Source organism: Eucyclogobius newberryi, unplaced genomic scaffold (genome assembly GCF_026437365.1).
Source record: "Eucyclogobius newberryi isolate DKJ021-1_F unplaced genomic scaffold, fEucNew1.0.hap1 SCAF_10, whole genome shotgun sequence".
In the NCBI taxonomy this organism is placed as follows: domain Eukaryota; kingdom Metazoa; phylum Chordata; class Actinopteri; order Gobiiformes; family Gobiidae; genus Eucyclogobius; species Eucyclogobius newberryi.
Window position 1 is genome coordinate 4,846,481 of NW_027315724.1, and position 20,611 is coordinate 4,867,091.

Here is a 20,611-nt window from a genome sequence, read left to right on the forward strand (position 1 = left end):
AGGAGCTGTAAGAGCTCTGATAGTGAACTGCACAGTAGACTTTAGTAAAGTGTCATTGCGGAATATCACCAGTGAGAGGCAGCAGTGCGCTGTCTGGCGCGCGGTCTGCCGGAAATACACAAGAAGAAGAAGGAGGAGGGGAAGCAGAAGACGAAGAAGAAAAATAAGTAGAAGCAGCAAAAGGAGGATTTTACTCATTTCTAACTTTATAAACTTTATAAATTGTGCGAGTCTGAACCAGGTGAGGACAGACCGCATCCACATCAGTGTGTGATAAAAGTGCACTTTTATTTTTAGCATGGCAGAGGCTTAATTAAACCTGGTTAGCATCGTTAGCATCAGACAATGAATCAAATCGCGTTCCATTATTTATTCTATTCAATTAAATTTAAATACTGTCTGTCCAAAGGCGTTATGTTGCATTAATGGGACCGTACAGTCTGTAGCTTGTATCTTGTGTACCTTTACTAAGTGTGCATCGTTAAACATAATTACACTAGTAAAAAAAAGTATAGATAAAATAGAATAAATGTCATATTGAGCTGGTTTATGGTTCATTTTTCAATCATTACTGGAACTATCCACATGAAAGAATATCTGTCTTTTTCACATTTTTAAGACTGTAAAACTCATACCTTTAATTCGTGCGGTCAAGTTTTCATTCTGTACATACCATGATTATTACTTCTCTGCATAAAAGTGACTCTTGTTTGTAGTGGGCAGTGAGGATGTCTGGGGGTCCAGCAGTGCGCGTGAGCATCGAGTCCTCCTGTGAGAAGCAGGTGCAGGAGGTGGCTCTGGACGGCACGGAGACCTACGTTCCTCCTCTGTCCATGTCCCAGAACCTGTCCAGACTGGCCCAGCGCATAGATTTCACCCAGGGCTCCGGGTCTGAGGACGAGGAGGAGGAAGAGCCCAGTGAGCGCCAGGGAGAACCCAGGGAACGCGAGTGGGCCAAGCACGAACCGGACGAGGAGGAAGGTACGTGGTCAATACAGGGTTTAGAAGATACTTGGTGAAATTTGTTTATGTAAGGTATCCGGATTATCCAAGCTTATATGTTTTACATTGTTGTATAACATGCACCCTTCAAAGTCAGTAAATTAGGAAAATAGCAGCAGTTCTGTAGAAAAAGGTTCAGTTGTTTCATCTGGACTCCGTTTTAGAAAAACAAAATGTTTCGACTCTCATCCAAGAGTCATTCTCAATCTTCGAATTTAGGCCGGGAACTCCGATATTTAACCTATTCTGTGGTAAGCCCTGCCCACCGAGCGGGCCCTCCTGATGACAAAGGTTGTTGGTTTCAACCGAAACTACACCTCTTTGTTTTCTATCAACTAGCCTCTTGTTTACCATCAGTCCTTTAATGGGCTGTTAGTCTCCTTTTTGTCCCAGTCTCACTCTCTTTCTCTTTCCTGAGAGTGAGTTGTTAAAGTCTATGCATTCCAGTGTCCAGCTCAGAAATTAATAAATATAAATTAAACACATTATGCAGGCCGGACTAAAACGTCTGGGAGCCGCATCTCTGATTTAGGAGATTTTTCCAACCTTCACATGACACATAAGGAAAACATAATTGTTGATGTACACATAGGCTGAGATTGAAAGTTAAATAAAGGTTAAGTATAGACAGAAAGCCGAAAGTGAGCAAATTTGCTTACCGGTTTACCGGAGAGTCTTTATTTGATGGGACAATGTGCAGAGACATTAAAGGTGCAATGGACGATTTTTCGGCGATTTGAGAACGCAGGCGGAAGTGCGCATGCGCACACCCCCGTGCGGCCTGATACAACACACACGTGCGTTTGTTTATTAGCGCAACGGAGCGCATCGCATCGCTCGTCTCCCGCAGATTTCTGTCCACTTCTGCGTCAGCTCGAACTGTCTTTCTCCGTCTTCATTTTGCCCCGTACACTGAGGGAACTAAATTATGATAGATCCATGCGCTTAGACACGCGGAAATGTGGGACGATCCGCACGCGGCTGCAGGTGAGCGATAGGTGCGTTTTATGATTGCTACGTGGCAGGACAAATGATTTATCCACGCCACGAGGAAATATGATAAAAAAAAATCTGAAAAAAATCGTCCATACCACCTTTAAGCTCATAAAAGACAAAAATGTTCCATAACAGATTATGCTAACTGCAGAGTTATTTCGACTTCTGTATACTATTTGAATTGCGGCTAGTTTTTGTATATTGTCGAAGTTTAGCAGTCGTTTGATGCTGTTTTGGTCTCTGGCCTTGGGTTTTTAGGGCTTGTATACTGTATACGCACAGGTCACTGTTCCAACACCTTAATCGTGCCAGACTTTTGTGGCTTCGTAAGAAACTCCACCATCACAGAAAATTAGAGACTCGACTGCCTATTGTCTGTCTTTTGGTCTGATGTTTCTGTGTTCATCAGGGACAGTAAAGTTCCAGCCGTCTCTGTGGCCATGGGACTCCGTGAGGAACAACCTGCGTGGCGCTCTGACAGAGATGTGTGTGCTGCACGACGTTCTGAGCGTGCTCAAGGAGAAGAAGTACATGGCTCTGGACCCCGTGTCCCAGGACCCGTCTGCTGGCAAGGTACACGCACACACTCACACACATATGCACATACATACATGCATACATAAGATAAGATAATCCTTTAATGTCCACACAAGGGGAAATTTCTTAATAGAAGAACTCTTATAAACAAAACAAAAAAACTGTTATTAACAAAACTCCTCTCATATCTTAATAGGGAATGGAGGGAGAATAAATGAAATAGATAAATAAAAATAAAAAGATAAAGATAAAAATAAGATAATAATAAAATAATGACAATAGAATAAAATAAAATAAAGTAAACATACTTATTTACATCAGTTATATGCACATGAATATGGCCTTAATTGCTTGCGAGTATGACAGTAATTGCACATAAATATGACGGTATTGCACATCAGTATTGCACGTGTTCAGGGCTAACAGTGTTTGTTGTAGAGTCTGACAGCAGCAGGAAGGAAAGACCTGCGAAACCTCTCCTTCACACAGCGAGGATGCATACATACGTACATACATACATACATACGCACATACATACATACATACGCACTTGCATACATACATACATACATACATACGTACATACGCGCATACATACGTACATACGCACATGCATACATACGTACATACGCACATACATACATGCATACATACATACGCACATACATACATACATACGCACTTGCATACATACATACATACATACATACATACATACATACGTACATACGCACATGCATACATACGTACATACGCACATGCATACATACGTACATACGCACATGCATACATGCATACATACATACATACATACATACGCACTTGCATACATACATACATACATACGTACATACGCACATGCATACATACGTACATACGCACATGCATACATACGTACATACGCACATGCATACATGCATACGCACTTGCATACATACATACATACATACATACATACATACATACATACATACATACGTACATACGCACATGCATACATACGTACATACGCACATACATACATACATACGCACTTGCATACATACATACATACATACATACATACATACATACGTACATACGCACATGCATACATACGTACATACGCACATGCATACATACGTACATACGCACATGCATACATGCATACATGCATACGCACATACATGCATACGCACATACATACATACATACATGCATACGCACATACATGCATACGCACATACATACATACATGCATACGCACATACATACATACGCACATACATACATACATACATACGCACATACATACATACGCACTTGCATACATACATACATACATACATACATACATACATACGCACTTGCATACGTACATACATACATACGCACATACGCACATACATGCATACGCACATACATACATACGCACATACATACATACGCACTTGCATACATACATACATACATACGCACGTACATACATACATACGCACATACATACATACATACGCACTTGCATACATACATACATACATACATACATACATACATACATACATACATACGTACATACGCACATGCATACATACGTACATACGCACATGCATACATGCATACATACATACATGCATACGCACATACATACATACATGCATACGCACATACATACATACATGCATACGCACATACATGCATACGCACATACATACATACAAGCATACGCACATACATACATACATGCATACGCACTTGCATACATACATACATACATACATACATACATACGTACATACGCACATGCATACATACGTACATACGCACATGCATACATGCATACATACATACATGCATACGCACATACATACATACATGCATACGCACATACATACATACATGCATACGCACATACATACATACGCACATACATACATACAAGCATACGCACATACATACATACAAGCATACGCACATACATACATACATGCATACGCACATACATACATACAAGCATACGCACATACATACATACATGCATACGCACATACATACATACATGCATACATACATACATGCATACGCACATACATGCATACGCACATACATACATACATACATACATACATACATACATACATACGTACATACGCACATACATACATACGTACATACGCACATGCATACATACGTACATACGCACATGCATACATGCATACATACATACATACGCACTTGCATACATACATACATACATACATACATACATACATACATACATACATACATACGTACATACGCACATGCATACATACGTACATACGCACATACATACATGCATACGCACATACATACATACATGCATACGCACATACATACATACATGCATACGCACATACATACATACATGCATACGCACATACATACATACATGCATACGCACATACATACATACATACTCAAAGTGAGGATAAGAAGTATTTCATCACCCTACAAGTTCTCAAACTCAGAAATTATGGACCCACTTATGGATACATTTTCATTGTGCATTTCCACTGTGAGACAGAATGTTGAAAAGAAATCCAGAAATCACATATGATTTAAAACTATTTATTTGTATGTTATTGCTGCAAATAAGTATTTGAACACTGAGAAAATCAATGATAATGTTTGGTACAGAAGGCTTTGTTTACAATTACAGAGGTCAAATGTTTTCCTGTAGTTCTTGACCAGGTTTGCACTCTCGGAATGTGCTCTCTTCTTTCAGTTCCTGTTAGTAATCTTGCTGCTGCATTTTGAACCAGTTGAAAGCTTTTTATGGAGCTTTTAGGACACGCTGCGAGCAGGAGTTACAGTGTCTAATCAAATAGAAATAGGCTGTTTTATAGGCTTGATTTACCGTATTTTCCGGAATATAAGTTGCATCGGAGTATAAGTCGCACCAGGCAAAAAATGTATAATAGAGAAGAAAAAACATACACAAGTATGAAATACGGTTGCAAGTGTGAAAATAACACATAAATCACATATCAGTCATATAAGTCGCACCCCGGTCAAAACATTGAAAAACGGTGCAACTTATAGTCTGGAAAATACGATATATGAGCTTTAAATGAGAGCTCCTGGTCCAATAAGACTCTGAGGTTTCTTACAGTAGAACTGGAGGCGACACTGACATTGTCCAGTGTGACTATCTGCTCAGATAAAGCACATTTTTACATAAAGCACCACATTTTTACCCTCATATTACATCTGGTTCTCAGTGGCGTTTCTCTTCTTTCTTAGACATGTTCCTGAAATAAGTGTTCAACTGTTCATTATAGGTTTATTATAGGGTCATTATAGCTTCATTATAGGGTCATTATAGCGTCATTATAGGGTCATTATAGGGTCATTATAGGTTCATTATAGGTTTATTATAGGTTTATTATAGGTTTATTATAGGGTCATTATAGGTTCACTATAGGTTCACTATAGGTTCACTATAGGTTCACTATAGGTTCACTATAGGTTTATTATAGGTTTACTATATGTTCATTATAGGTTCATTATAGGTTCATTATAGGTTCATTATAGGTTCATTATAGGTTCATTATAGGTTCATTATAGGGTCATTATAGGTTTATTATAGGTTTATTATAGGTTCATTATAGGTTCATTATAGGTTCATTATTGGGTCATTATAGGTTTATTATAGGTTCATTATAGGTTCATTATAGGTTCATTATAGGTTCATTATAGGTTCATTATAGGTTCATTATAGGGTTATTATTCCCACAGATACGACCGCCGCCAGACAGACACCATCATCCCAGAAGTCCTCCTGATTCTAATTTAATTCATGCATATTTAACCTGTTACCACCAACCTGCGCGCCAGCACGCATTTTCCATATCTCAAATATTCTCTTACATCATCACTTTTATTTCCGTGGTCAATACCAGCAAGCCATACATTTTAAAGCTTATTTTCTCAACAAAACGAATATTTCATGGATTGAATAATTTGCCCCAAGAAGCCATTGCCAATAGTTTGTGAGAAAGTCTCAACTTTTACAAACGCATGTCCTGTTTGCTGTTTATGACGGACGAAACGGCTTTAATTCTGTACATCCTTGTACTCAGTCTGTCCGTAAGGATCCATTGAACAACAATATCCACTTGTATTTTTCCTGAAGTTTTCCGATTTCGAGATATTGTCATGTAAACAAAGTTTTCTTCTCTGACAATGGTCAGGATTAAGGCTCGTCCGGCGCATTTCTCCGTCCATAACAAATTCTTCAGACTGTTACCTACAGAATGAGACCATCCAATTTTTCTGTCCCCGGGTTTGTTTGCTACAGCCTCCGGAGGAAAAGAATGCGCCGCTTCCGACGCACATGGATTCCTCTGTTTACATCTACATAGCGCCGCATGCTAGTGACGTAGCAGACTTTTATTGACATATTATTCTAGCCAATAAGAATAGCTTTAGAATGGGGGACGGGACTTAGGGGTCCCACACTCAGAATCCTCTGTATTCACGTGCGTAAAGGCTGTAAAGAGACAGATTTTTGGGCAGGAGGCGACTAGATTTTACGCATAACGTTTTCTGATTTTATTAGCCTTTTGGACGCGCATTTTGTTAGATATATGTATTATTATACCAATACAAAAATAAAATACAAATATATATATTTTTTTTTTCACCTCTATATGGGAAATTCACGGGGAAACTCATATTTACACATTTTCACATACATTGTTTTTAGCAGTTATAATAGGTATTAGTGGCCTACAAAACATCAAAATGTATGTTTTATGATCATAGAGGAGCTAAAATTGTAATAAAACAGTTTGGCACAGTTGGCACATATTTGGATCACTTGTTCCGAATATACTTTTTGATACAAAAAGGTCAACAGCACCAAAATGCCTGTTCCCAGAGATCTGAAACTTTACACAGTTGTCAACAAGATAAACATCATGTACAGTGAACAGCATATGCACACAATGAAGTATGTCCTGCTCAGGACCATTACAAATTGACAATATTCAGGCGAGACTAAAAAAAGGATGTTTTGTTTAGGTTTGGGCCTCTGTAGTGTAAGTTCTGAAGCCCTGACAGTGTGACATCTGCAAATCTGCAGAAACTAGAAGGCCTAAGCTTTCTAATGATGCATCACACTTGCATGTGAGCTGTAAGATCCTCTTTTAATAAGCAATGCCATTTTGGTCCAACCATTGTGCACAGGGCCAAATAGGTGGATGGGAACAGGTTAAGTAATCTTTATTTTCATGCAAACAAGAAAAAAAGCACAATAGGACAATCTTCTATGACAAACCCCCATTTGCAACAATGTGGCCGTCTTCAAATGTATTATTGAGATCCCGCTCCCGATTAGTTGAGACAAGATAATTCCATAACTGTTAATTAGCAACCATACTTATTAACAATTTCCAAAGCTTGCCCCTTTTACACAATCAATATGATTTGAGAATGAAAATATAATATATTTTCAATTCTCAAATCATAATGATTATGACACATATTTTGTTAAATTAATTAATTAAATGTTGTGTATTGATCACATAAACTCCTATAATGTATTAGAAGTGCGTCATTAAATGCACACTACAATTCAGATAATAAGAATGTGTATTCAACACTAAATATTCTCCATTTTTGGGTTCACAATGCGTTCTCCATCTAATTTATATTTTGATGATCTATACAACTAAATATTTTGTTTTTGCAATTTGCAATCATTGTGAATGTTCAGACTTCATATTTCTAATGTAAAGGTGGCAAAGTGTTTGTAGATGCTGTGATCACATTTGTGTGGGAATCCTTATGCATAATATTTGTCCTTTCAAACTATGACGTTGACTTAAAATTGAAAGATTCTTCTCTTATGAAGTCAGTGAAGTGCAGTAAATAAAAGGCTCCTGTAAAGTGCTTACGCAGCGTTGTCTGTGTTCAGAGCCCACAGGTTTTCCAGCTCATCAGTAAGAAGCGCTCTTTGGCCACAGCAGCTCAGCTTCTGTTGAAAGGAGCAGAGAAGCTCAATAAGTCAGTGGCCGAGAACCTGGAGAACCGGCGTCAGAGAGACTTCAACTCTGAGCTGCTGCGTCTGCGCTCTCAGTGGAAACTGCGCAAAGTTGGAGACAAGATCCTGGGCGACCTCAGCTACCGCAGCGCAGGTCAGCTACAATCACACTGTTACCGCACAATATCTATATATTATGGATTTATTGCAATTTCTATAGGACACTTTAGGGATCATCTCAAAATGGGTTGAAGCTGAAAAGACGTAAATTTTTTGGTCTCTCTCTGGACCCCCGCCCCCCCTCAAAAGTCTGGCTTCACATAACATTTTACGCGTTGATAAAACGCTTAGCTTGATAGACCCTGCTCACCTCTAGTGAACATCTCTGAACATCCTTTGGTAAGTTTATCAGTAGAAGTTATGAATTCTCCAAATAATGTCACCTGTCACTCATGTTTGTTTACTCAATCCACATGGTCCACGGGGCGCCGTGGCCAGCGCGGGGAGCGGGGCGGGTGCTCCCTCGCACAGGCCACTGTGCGAGGCAGGACGAAAAATATTAAATCTTTTCAGCTTCAACCCATTTTGAGATGATCCCTTACTAAATAATAGGAAAAAATAGGACTGAAAAAATCAATCAACCCAATTAGACAATAAAAACTATTTGATAAATAAAAACATTTAATTGATACAAACTAAATAAATGAATAAAAGACACAGAGGACCAACTTACACGGTGTAAAAAGCCAGAATAAAAGTGTCTTCAGGGAGTTACTGAACTAGGTCGCCTGCCACTCTGTTCAGTTTAGAACTCTAATGTAGAAATCTTTACAATGACAATCTAAAGTGTGTCACAGTCACACACATAATGTCAGATTCCTCTGCTCTGACATTGCAGGCTCTCTGTTTCCACACCTCGGCACGTTTGAGGTCATCAAAAACACGGATATCGACCTGGACAAGAAGGTCCCTGAAGACTACTGCCCCCTGAATGTGCAGATCCCCAGTGACCTGGAGGGTTCGGCCTACATCAAGGTCAGACACGGGGAGCGTGCACACGCACACGGGGAGCGATGATTGCATTTTTAACAACCAATTTGAATTTGGGTGAAATTGGACTTGGGATGAGCAAATGGGGGCAAAATGGGAGCATGTGCACGGGGGAGTGGCATGTGCACGGGGGAGTGGCATGTGCACGGGGGAGTGGCATGCGCACGGGGGAGTGGCATGCGCACGGGGGAGTGGCATGCGCACGGGGGAGTGGCATGCGCACTTCCGCTTAAATGTCACTCTGTAGCGGACGCTGTCGTGGCCATTTCAATTTATAGACAATGTACAGATCCAAGCGTGATAGTTTAACAACTGATTCAACTTAAGTCCAAATCGGACTTGTTTTGCTCAAATAGGAGCAATTTTTAGATTTGCAAAATTTCGTAATGCGAATCCAAATTTGTGGCTGTGCCGCACATAGACCATAGAAGTTATCTACATCATTTAAATGATATTAATTAATAATAATTGGGAAAACACAGTCAGTCCCCCACCACACTGTCCTCTAAGCAGCTACAATGGTACTGGCCACACACACTCCTCAAGTCAGAGCGGGTTTCACTCACTCTTCTGTGTGTCCTCAGGTGTCCATCCAAAAACAAGCTCCTGACATCGGGGACCTGGGCACCATCAGCCTGTTTAGAAGACAGCCCAAAACCAAAGCAGGTAACATTCCACAGCTTCTGCCAAAAGAACAGGAGCTGGCGCTGTGGACTGATCAGGGGCGCAACCCACTCTACGTGACACCACAGCACTTATGCCTGGGAGTCGAGTTCACTGGGGGTCCTCTCCCAGAAAAAATACAGGTCATGGTTGTGTGACATCCTACTTTATAAGAATAATTATATATGTGAGAATAAACATGACTAAACACAGTCAATAGATTTGTTTTATAAACCGAGCCTAATATGGGATGGTACTCATCATTCTTCTTCCTCCAAACACGGCGGGTGGAATTTATACTAAAATGTTCTATTCTGGTCTCATCTGACCACATGACTTGCTCCCATGATCCTCTGGATCCTCCACATGGTCAAACTTCAGACAGGCCTGGACGTGCTGACTTAAGCAGGGGAACCTTCTGTGCGATGCATGATCTTAAACCATGACGACGTAGTGTATTTCCTTTGAAACTGTGGTCCCAGCTCTCTTCAGGTCATTGACCAGCTCCTCCTGTAGTTCTGGGCTGATTCCTCACCTTTATCATTGAGACCCCACGAGGTGAGATCATGAATAGATCCCCAGTCCGAGGGAGACTTTAGACATCTTTACCCTCTTCCATGTTTTATACTGTTTTAGCTGCTTTTAATAGTTTTCTTTCTATAGACTATTATTCAAAATGTGCACATTCAGAACAACTATTGTAACATTCTATCAGAGGAAGGGTTAAATGTAGGTTGAATTGTGATTTGGGTTAAATGTATTGATTTAGTAGATTGTGTTTTCTGACTCAATTCACCAAAACATTTCAACGGGATTAAATACAGTGTAATACATTTACATCAATTACATTTTGAAAACAACTCGCGACCTGCAGCTCATGCTTGAACCCCACTTTGGGAACCACTGCTGGAAATAACCCACTTTCAAAATGACGCAGCTGCCAAAACTTAGACCTGGGACGACAGAAACAAAACCACTTGTACCCGAGGAAGTGCTCACTGTCTTCTCAAAACATACAAATGTAAAACCAATGGTGTGTTCGACTGCATCTTTGACCCGTCCTCATCTCTTGTCCCTCAGGAGCTCAGCTGTGGCATGTGAAGCTGGAGGCGGCTCAGAACGTGCTGCTGTGTAAGGAGATCTTCGCTCAGCTGTCCAGAGAAGCCGTGCAGATCAAGTCTCAGATCCCTCACATCGTGGTGAAGAACCAGATCATCTCACAGCCCTTCCCAGGTACATTTACAGAGCATCTTCTGATACTCAAACACATGTTCTACAGCACACATCAAATCTGGGCTTCCTGATTTAAATATTGGCACAATCACTGCTTTTTTCCAGCCTAAGGGAAATGTACTATTTCTTATGGACAAATTAACTTCTGTCAGCGGTTTAGCTAGTGCACTACTGTAACCTTTAAGAAAATAACAATTCATATTATAGATGTCATGTGATTTGGAATTTGACAGTTTTTGAATAATCTGTCTGACTCAGCAGGAGGCAGGAGAGATGTTCATTCTTGCCTACAGTTTCTCTAAAATCTCTTAATTATTCTACTGATTGCACAAAATAAGAATTAAATCCATGAGTCATTGCTGCGCTGTTATTACTGCTCTTGTCATTTATGATCAAACAACTAGGCCTAAAGGAATTGGAGAACTTATTATTGGAGTACATTTAAGTGCTTCTAAAGGGAACTGCTGTTACCTTTGTGTTGCCTGTGAGTTTAGTGTATGAAGCCTGCGCTTTTCTCAACTCTTCAACCACTTTGTTTCTTAAACTTTTGAAGGCTTTTAAAGTGATTACGTTTGGAATGAAAGAATTTCTTCAAGAGCAAATCTCGCTTCTTAAGTTTTCTTATTCCATTATTTTCCATGGGAGAGTTCAATCTTTTTGGTTGCATTTCATTAGTCTTCATTTGTGATCGCTGTCATCACAGAAATACAACATTCATCCACATCCTCCATCGCAATCATCAGTTCTCTTTCAAACAGAGGAGTTTTAGATTTAGGAGTGACTAATTTCATTTACCAAAGTATTCCAGTCTCTTTTTCATGTTGTGGCCCTGTTATTACATTCTTATATAAGTTTGTTTGTAGAAGCCATATCTCTCAGTCCGTCTGGTGATCCTTGTGGGTCCTTCACTCCTTTGTTGATGGTTAAATTCTGTCGTAATTGTTTTTAGTTTGAGTTTAGAACCTTTGTCAAACCAGTTGATGTTATAATCACCATTAATATAGCACTGGATTGTAAATCACACTGTCAATAAATGGTCCATTTTGGATAATAATTCATATATAAAGCGCATTAAGCGAAACAAAACAGACGGATAAGTCAGTCAGTTTTCTTAAGCGCTTTCAACTCATTCAGATCAACATTGTTCAACGTTAATGAGCGTATTTACAACAACTCTCAGACTCTGAGACAACACTACACACTCACTCTCATCCCTCGTCCACAAATCCCTCAGATTCTTCATCTTCAGTGAGTTTAAAGGTCCCATAACATGCAAAATCGACTTTTCAGAGCTTTTAACCTTCTTACATTGCTATTAGTGCTTCATATATGTCCAGAGTGTTTTTTTGATTGATTCCCGCAGTGTTTAGCTATAGTACAGACTATCTCCTTTCCTCCAATCTCCAAACTGACGGGCGGTGGGGCAAGACCGCGTCATAAGGGCAGGCACACGTCATTATCCCCCCTCTCCACCCCCCTCCCCTCCTGCCTGCCGCCTCCCGCCCCCTTCCCCCTGGCTCCGCGCTGCTGTCTCCCCACAAGCCCATTCCGGAGTTTTCCAGCTTCGATTTACGAGGAAACACGGCTCAAAGAGGCCCAAAACTTCATTAATGATATCGCACTCTTTACTATTATCACAATGGTGAAGGTTTATATGGCAGTTGCGGGGAAATAAACGGAGAGAAGTTCTATCCGATATAGATAGATAGCTATATCTGTTCTACGCACGCTGTAGAATAAACACCAGATTTATTTCGGCTCAAAGTAGTGTTGATCTGAAGTTCTATCGTTTCTCACTCATTTGCGCGGCAGGAGCAGCGCAGCGCGCAGCAGACAGCTGTGGGGCTACGTCACGGGTTGGGCGGGGGAGCCAGATCGCTCTTCATAAGGGTGGGGGCGAATATCAAACCAAGTCGTCTGCATTTCCGGGTTGGTGAGGGGGTCCAAGGTCTGGGTGATATTTCTTAACTATTATGTTAAGGGTGTTGCACAACCCTTATTATTATCAAATATACACTTAGGAGAGACTACGAAACGTGAAAAAAAGCATGTTATGGCACCTTTAACAGTTGTGCTGTGAGGCTGTACATCCCACATCCCCAGATCCATCTCGTCATTATCCGAGTGTCGCCGTAGTAACCTTCTGATGATTCCGGCCTTTGTGAAAGCTCGGGCCACAGTCAGGACTGATGCTTGAGCCCAGAGTTTAAAGTCTGCGTCGTAAGCGTGTCTCTTGCGATTATATGGTCTCTTGGCAGGAGCAATTTGGGGGTCCTTTATTCGGGGTCCTTATCGCTCCGCTTTGCTCCTGACTTTGGGAGCCGTAATGTTGTAGTAATAATGAAGTTAACATTTTGACCGTGTACCACACAGGTCGGTATAAAGCACAACCAGAATGAATTGCATTGACGGTTTGAGGAAATCAAAGGCTTTTAAGTGCAGAAAGTGCGGTTTATGACTTAATTGGTCATAAAAGCACACATTATGTGAAGGGGGATTATACAGGATGGCAATATTACAATTCATTGATCACAAAATTATATTCAGGGCTAAACATTCCAGAGTGTTACGTTCAACTAGATGTGTCTAAACATTGCTGCTGTGAACTGGTGTGTCAGTAGATGTTCTGTGTCAGTAGATGTTCTGTGTCAGTAGATGTTCTGTGTCAGTAGATGTTCTGTGTCAGTAGATGTTCTGTGTCAGTAGATGTTCTGTGTCAGTAGATGTTCTGTGTCAGTAGATGTTCTGTGTCAGTAGATGTTCTGTGTCAGTAGATGTTCTGTGTCAGTAGATGTTCTCACAGTTTGTCTGTGGCAGGTCTGCAGTTGTCCATCTCCCTGTGCCACTCGTCGGGGGAGAGGAAGAGCCCACGAGCAGCTCTAGAGAGGCACAAGTCTGATGACCACCTGTATGTCCTGGAACACAACCTGCACCAGATGATCCGAGAGGTCAGCATCACAGTGTACACCTGTCTGTGGGACGGGCCAGAGGGATGGACCAGAGGGATGGACCAGAGGGATGGACCAGAGGGATGGACCAGAGGGATGGACCAGAGGGATGGACCAGAGGGATGGACCAGAGGGATGGACCAGAGGGGTGGACCAGAGGGGTGGACCAGAGGGGTGGACCAGAGGGGTGGGCCAGAGGGATGGGCCAGAGGGGTGGGCCAGAGGGATGGGCCAGAGGGATGGACCAGAGGGATGGACCAGAGGGATGGACCAGAGGGGTGGACCAGAGGGGTGGGCCAGAGGGGTGGGCCAGAGGGGTGGGCCAGAGGGGTGGGCCAGAGGGGTGGGCCAGAGGAGTGGGCCAGAGGAGTGGGCCAGAGGGGTGGACCAGAGGGGTGGGCCAGAGGGGTGGGCCAGAGGGGTGGGCCAGAGGGGTGGGCCAGAGGGATGGACCAGAGGGGTGGACCAGAGGGGTGGACCAGAGGGGTGGACCAGAGGGGTGGACCAGAGGGGTGGACCAGAGGGGTGGACCAGAGGGGTGGGCCAGAGGGATGGGCCAGAGGGATGGACCAGAGGGATGGACTGTGTTATGCTTCCATTTTAATCAACTAAAGCTGTTTTGCTCCCTGTCAATGGTGATAGTCATGTGGAGTCTAAACGGCTCTCAACAGTGTCCCTGATCTTGTCTCTACAGTTACGCGGCACGTCTCAAACATACACACTGGCAAGTGTAGTTTAGAATGAGAGAGATTTAAAGACACAGTAGGTGTTACTGTAGGCTCTGTTCCCTACAGGAACACCTACTGTGTCTTTAAATCAGGGGTGGGCAAACTACGGCCCGCGGGCCACATACGGCCCGCTGGGCCTTTCAATCCAGCTTGTCCAAGTAATATTAAAAAATAAATTTAAAAAAATCTATTTTCTTTGTTGCCCTCAGGCATCTGTCTGCACTTGTATCCTTAATAACTATGACATGAAATGAATTAAATAATAGATTCAGTAGCCTATATTTGACAGAAAAGTGATATTTTATTTGATATTTCATTTTTTGGATTTTTTTTTTTCACACCAGTGATCGCGGGCCGGCCCTCCGCTACTTGCCTGGATTCGAATATGGCCCTCGGAGGAAAATATTTGCCCACCCCTGCTTTATAGGCTACGTTTCGACTGACCTGCTTAAATTGTCCGATAGGGTTCACTCTATGTCCTGCATTATGCACGTGTTGTAACTAAAAAGAGGCTCCTCTGCTTGTGTGTGCACAGTTCCATAAGCAGCAGCTGAGCTCTGTCCTCATGCCTCACCCGGCCACTGCTCCATTTGGACACAAGCGTCTGCGTCTGGCCGGTCCTCAGTCCTTCACAAAGACCCAGATTTCAGCCGTGCAGCAGAGCCAGGGGCTGCTGGAGAAGATCATCAAGCAGGCCAAGCACATCTTCCTCCGGAGCAGGTCTCTTCAAGTTCCACTTTTCACATCAAATAACACATATTCTGGAATATGTTATTATGTTCCTTTAAAAAGGGGCTTGTACCTCAGGCAGCTCCTCTTTATTTTTATAATTGATCTACATCAGCCATGGGTTTCCCAGTTAAGGAATTTGGTTAGTGCCACTCTACTGGCAGCAAAGGGAATTACACAGGGGAGATGAACAAACCCTAGCTTTCCCCAACATGCTAATGTAAGCACACGGTCTCAATGAACATGGTTTGAGGCAGAAATGCTTTCGGGATACGTATCGGGATACGTATCGGGATATGTATCGTATCGTGACCCCTGTATCGAGATATGTATCGTATCGGGATGCGTATCGTATCATGAGGGTCTTGGCAATATCCAGCCCTAATACAAATGCAGAGGTACAAGAGCTTAGAGCATGTAAAAGGGACAATAACAATACAATTAATGCATAATATTTGTCCTTTGAAATCAGTGTTGGTTAGATTACTTTGTAATTTGTACTTTATTTCTAGATGAAGATCAAATTAATGATCATTCCGCTTATTAAAACTTCCATTTATTGATTATTGCTATAATTTAAACAAAGCAGTGTATCTCAACTTATTTAAGCTTACGTTTATTAGAATGTTGTGTATTTGTACATGTTTGTGTCTGTGTGTATAAAGTGAGGAAAGTAAGTATTTGACACCCTGCAATTTTGCACCTTCTCCCACATAAAAAATGGAACTGTCTGACGTTTTCATCGTAGATGCATTTCCACATTGTATGATTTTTCGATACATTATTTGTATGTTATTGCTGCAAATAAGACTTATTTAAGCAGGGGAACCTTCTGTGCGATGCATGATCTTAAACCATGACGACGTAGTGTATTTCCTTTGAAACTGTGCTCCCAGCTCTCTTCAGGTCATTGACCAGCTCCTCCTGTAGTTCTGGGCTGATTCCTCACCTTTATCATTGAGACCCCACGAGGTGAGATCATGAATGAAGCCCCAGTTCATGTTCTAACAATTGTTCCAACGGTTGATCTTTTTGCACCAAGCTGCTCACCAATTGCCTCGTAGCCCTTTCCAGCCTCGTGGAGGTCTACAGTTTGTCTCTGGGGTCTTTTGACAGCTCATTGGTCTTGCCCATGGTCCTAGCTTGTTCAAATCCAGATTTGCTTCAATAACATAGAAATAAATTATTTGAAAATCATACTCCGATAGCCAGAATTTCTTTGTAGCGTCTGTCACAGTGGAAATGCATCTACGAAGAAAATTTCAGACCGCTCCATAATTATTTACAGTTTAATTGCACATTTATATGCACAAAAGACGTCATTTTGTTTGGGAAAAAATAACATTTAGTTATGTGAAGTTATTTTATTATTATAAGGTGTTGGATTACGACGTTACTCGAAAGGTAATCACACTTAGTCACAATTTACTTAGAGATATTGTCACCATTAAGTGAGTGGTAAATCTTGTGTTCTTAACATTTGTGTTTTTCCCACAGGACCGCGCGGACCATCGACAGCCTGGCCAGCAGGATAGAAGACCCTCAGATCCAGGCGCACTGGTCCAACATCAACGATGTGTACGAGTCCAGCGTCAAAGTCCTCATCACTTCACAAGGATATGAGCAGATCTGCAAGTACGTCCCAGGTTCACTGCCCCCTCCAGACCAGCCGAGGGGGCACAACATCACAAGGTTCACTGCCCCCTCCAGACCAGCCGAGGGGGCACAACATCACAAACTCTGAACCTCTCAAGTGAATGCCAAACAAGCTATTGGCCAAAATCACTTACATACGGGATGACATTAGGGTGACATTAGCTGCAGATGCAGACATATGACCTGGTTTATGGTTCTTACTACGCACATCAAACAAAAGCTGACACAAAGTTTAATATCATCTCTGTCAGAAAGGATCTTTTCACTGGTGCGGTGACGTTTACGGATGGGCAAGCAGACTTTGGGTGTTCATCAATATTTAGTGGATAACATCAAGTGCGTTTTAAACCTTGGTCTCCTGCGTGACGGGCAAACGCTGATCCTACTGAGCTAAACTCCCTGTAAAACTGTCACATCATTGGACGTGAACAGAGCCTTAACTACAAAGCCTTGTCTCTTTCTGTTTGTTGAAACTTGGCTTCTCCTCTGCACATGCGCAGTTGGTGCAGAACCTGTATATTCAGTGTGGTTTGAGGCTGTGTGGTCCTCGAGCGCATGCAGAGCTCTAAAAGCAGCTGCTGTTCACAGCTCTGGTTCTGAACGCTCGTGTTAGAGAGCGGAGCATGAAGGACACTCTGAACACAGCCACTAAATGAAGGGGCAGGAGATGAAGAACCAAGCTTCCTGCGCAGTATTGCTCAGCGGCAGTGTCGTGTGGTCAGGGCCCTCAAGGCAAGCAGTGATTGACCAATAACAAATCTAAAATGACCATGTGTCACAACAACTATATATAAATTGTTCTAAAATATATCCAAATCAGCCCGTTTTCCCCTCACTTCTGCTGCAGCTGCTCAGTCTGTGGGCGTGTTCAGAGGCCCGTTCATGCTCCGCCCTCTAACATGAGCGTTTAGAACCAGAGCGGACAGCAGCTTCTTTTAGAGCTCTGCACATGCTCTGAGGACCACACCGCCTCAAACCCATTGCCTGACCAGCCGTTCCCAACACGTTTTGGCAAACTACTTATCAAAACTGTGTGTGGTTCTGGGGTTCGACCGCTGAGGTTCAATTTTTAGGGCGGAGTTTAGAGCAGAGACAGAGCCAATCACATAAACCCAGAAGTGACGCAAAAAACACGACACTCTTAACCGGATATTACGTAGCCCATGTCAACAAGGCGTGTTCCGCGTTATCCGTCCCCGAACGCAGAAAATGTCTCCTGAATTGCGATGACGCCCTTCGTATAACCGCATCTAACGCACGTTCATCACGGCGAGTAGAGCGGACTTTCCTGATCGTTCAAACCGAAGCCAGAGCAGAAGTAAACACTGGGTCACGGGCCGGGTCACGGGCCGGGTCACGGGCCGGGTCACGGGCCGGGTCACGGGCCGGGTCCGCCATCTTGAATGTTTTGGAACGGGGGTGAAAAGCGCTACTTCCGTATCTCAGTGTGACGCGTTAAAACCTCCGACTGGGATTGGATCAGTAAATGGATGACCGACGATTTCATTGGCTCTGACTCCAGATTCCAGACCCTTACGCATTCGAACAGAATGTGGGCGGGGCTGGCGGGTCAGGCAATCAAACTCATGGATCTGTGCTCAAACCACGCTGAAGAAACCTGTGTGGGAATCTTGGATGTTTGCAAGTTTTACGCATGTGCAGAGGAGAAGCGAACCCAGTTTCAACAAACAACTGACTTAAAAACTATCTTTTGGAGACAAGTCTTTGTGTAGCTAAGGCTCTGTTCATGTTTCTAATGATTAAATGTCAGTTAGATATACAAGCAGTCATTTAACTACATAGCGTGCAAATTTGGATGAATTATTGAATCCGTTCAGGGTCTAGCTCGGGTGTGGTACTTTATCTCAATAGGAGGCGTTTGCCCTTCACGTGGCGGGCCGGGGTTCAAAGCCCCTTGTTGCACTAAATATTGAACACCCCAAGACTAGTTGTCTGTCCATAAAAGTCAACGCACGCTACTACACTGTTATGTGTATATATTTTGGAACAATTTAAATATAGTTGTGACCACACGCCACAGCACAATAGTTAAACGGGTTATGTTTTTGAGCTCTGAAAGACTTTGCTTCATTCTTAAAGATAGTGGGACTGTTTTCCCAGCACAACACACTTTACAAGCCACATCCATAACTTTATTTACATTGTTCTGTACAGGCCACAGCACGGTTTTGTCATATTTACATAAGAACAGGAACAATGGTTTACTCATTTGTCCACCTCTGTAGTGTGTAGTGGGGCTTTTGTGCTTTGTTCTGACGTGTTCATTCACCCTGGGCAGGTCCATCCAGCTGCAACTGAACATCGGAGTGGAGCAAATCCGTGTGGTGCATCGAGACGGCCGTGTGGTCACTCTGTCCCATCAGGAGCAGGAGCTGCAGGACTTCCTTCTGTCCCAGGTAGTAACACTTCAGGGTTACTCGGTCGAGCACAGGCTGAAGCTTATTGTGCGTGTGTGTGTGTGTGCGTGCGTGTAGATGTCCCAGCACCAGGTACACGCCGTGCAGCAGCTGGCCAAAGTCATGGGCTGGCACGTGCTCAGCTTCTGTAACCACGTGGGTCTGGGGCCCATTGAGAGTGTGGGCAATGCCTCTGCGGTCACTGTGGCCTCTCCAAACGGGGACTATGCCATTTCAGGTGAGGGTCAAACGAAGCCTGGAGAACATGTATCAGTGTTGTATTAGATATGCCAATATGTCTCTGCTCCTCTTCACAGTGCGCAATGGCCCAGAGAGCGGCTGTAAAGTGTTGGTCCAGTTCCCCAGAAACCAGAGCAAAGAGTTGCAGAAGAGCGACGTGATCCTGGACTCCAAGTGGAGCCACCTGAGAGGGCCCTACAGAGAGGTGCACTGGAGCAAGATGGAGGGCAGGAACTTTGTGTACAAGATGGAGCTGCTGATGGCGGCGCTCACACCAGCGCCGTGAACTCCCTCTGCATCTCATTACAAACTGAACTTATGTCTCTGAGAAAACTCTTAAAACGTACACATTTACTTTGACATAAAACCGTCAGAGGCAACAGCGTGACAAGAGTGACTGCAGGA

General features: G+C 42.8%; 1 protein-coding gene across 1 annotated transcript; it reads left to right on the top strand.

Moving 5' to 3' along the window:
• The first annotated feature begins 201 nt into the window (after positions 1–201).
• med17 (mediator complex subunit 17) lies at positions 202–20,527 on the top strand. The gene is made up of 13 exons (XM_072460097.1): positions 202–241; positions 717–981; positions 2,408–2,571; positions 8,477–8,696; positions 9,441–9,577; positions 10,177–10,258; positions 11,336–11,488; positions 14,306–14,436; positions 15,700–15,884; positions 17,391–17,528; positions 19,849–19,966; positions 20,045–20,204; positions 20,284–20,527. The coding sequence occupies exons 2-13, from the start codon at positions 729–731 to the stop codon at positions 20,490–20,492; spliced, it is 1,950 nt and encodes a 649-aa protein (XP_072316198.1). The 5' UTR covers positions 202–241; positions 717–728; the 3' UTR covers positions 20,493–20,527.
• The last annotated feature ends 84 nt before the right edge of the window (positions 20,528–20,611 follow it).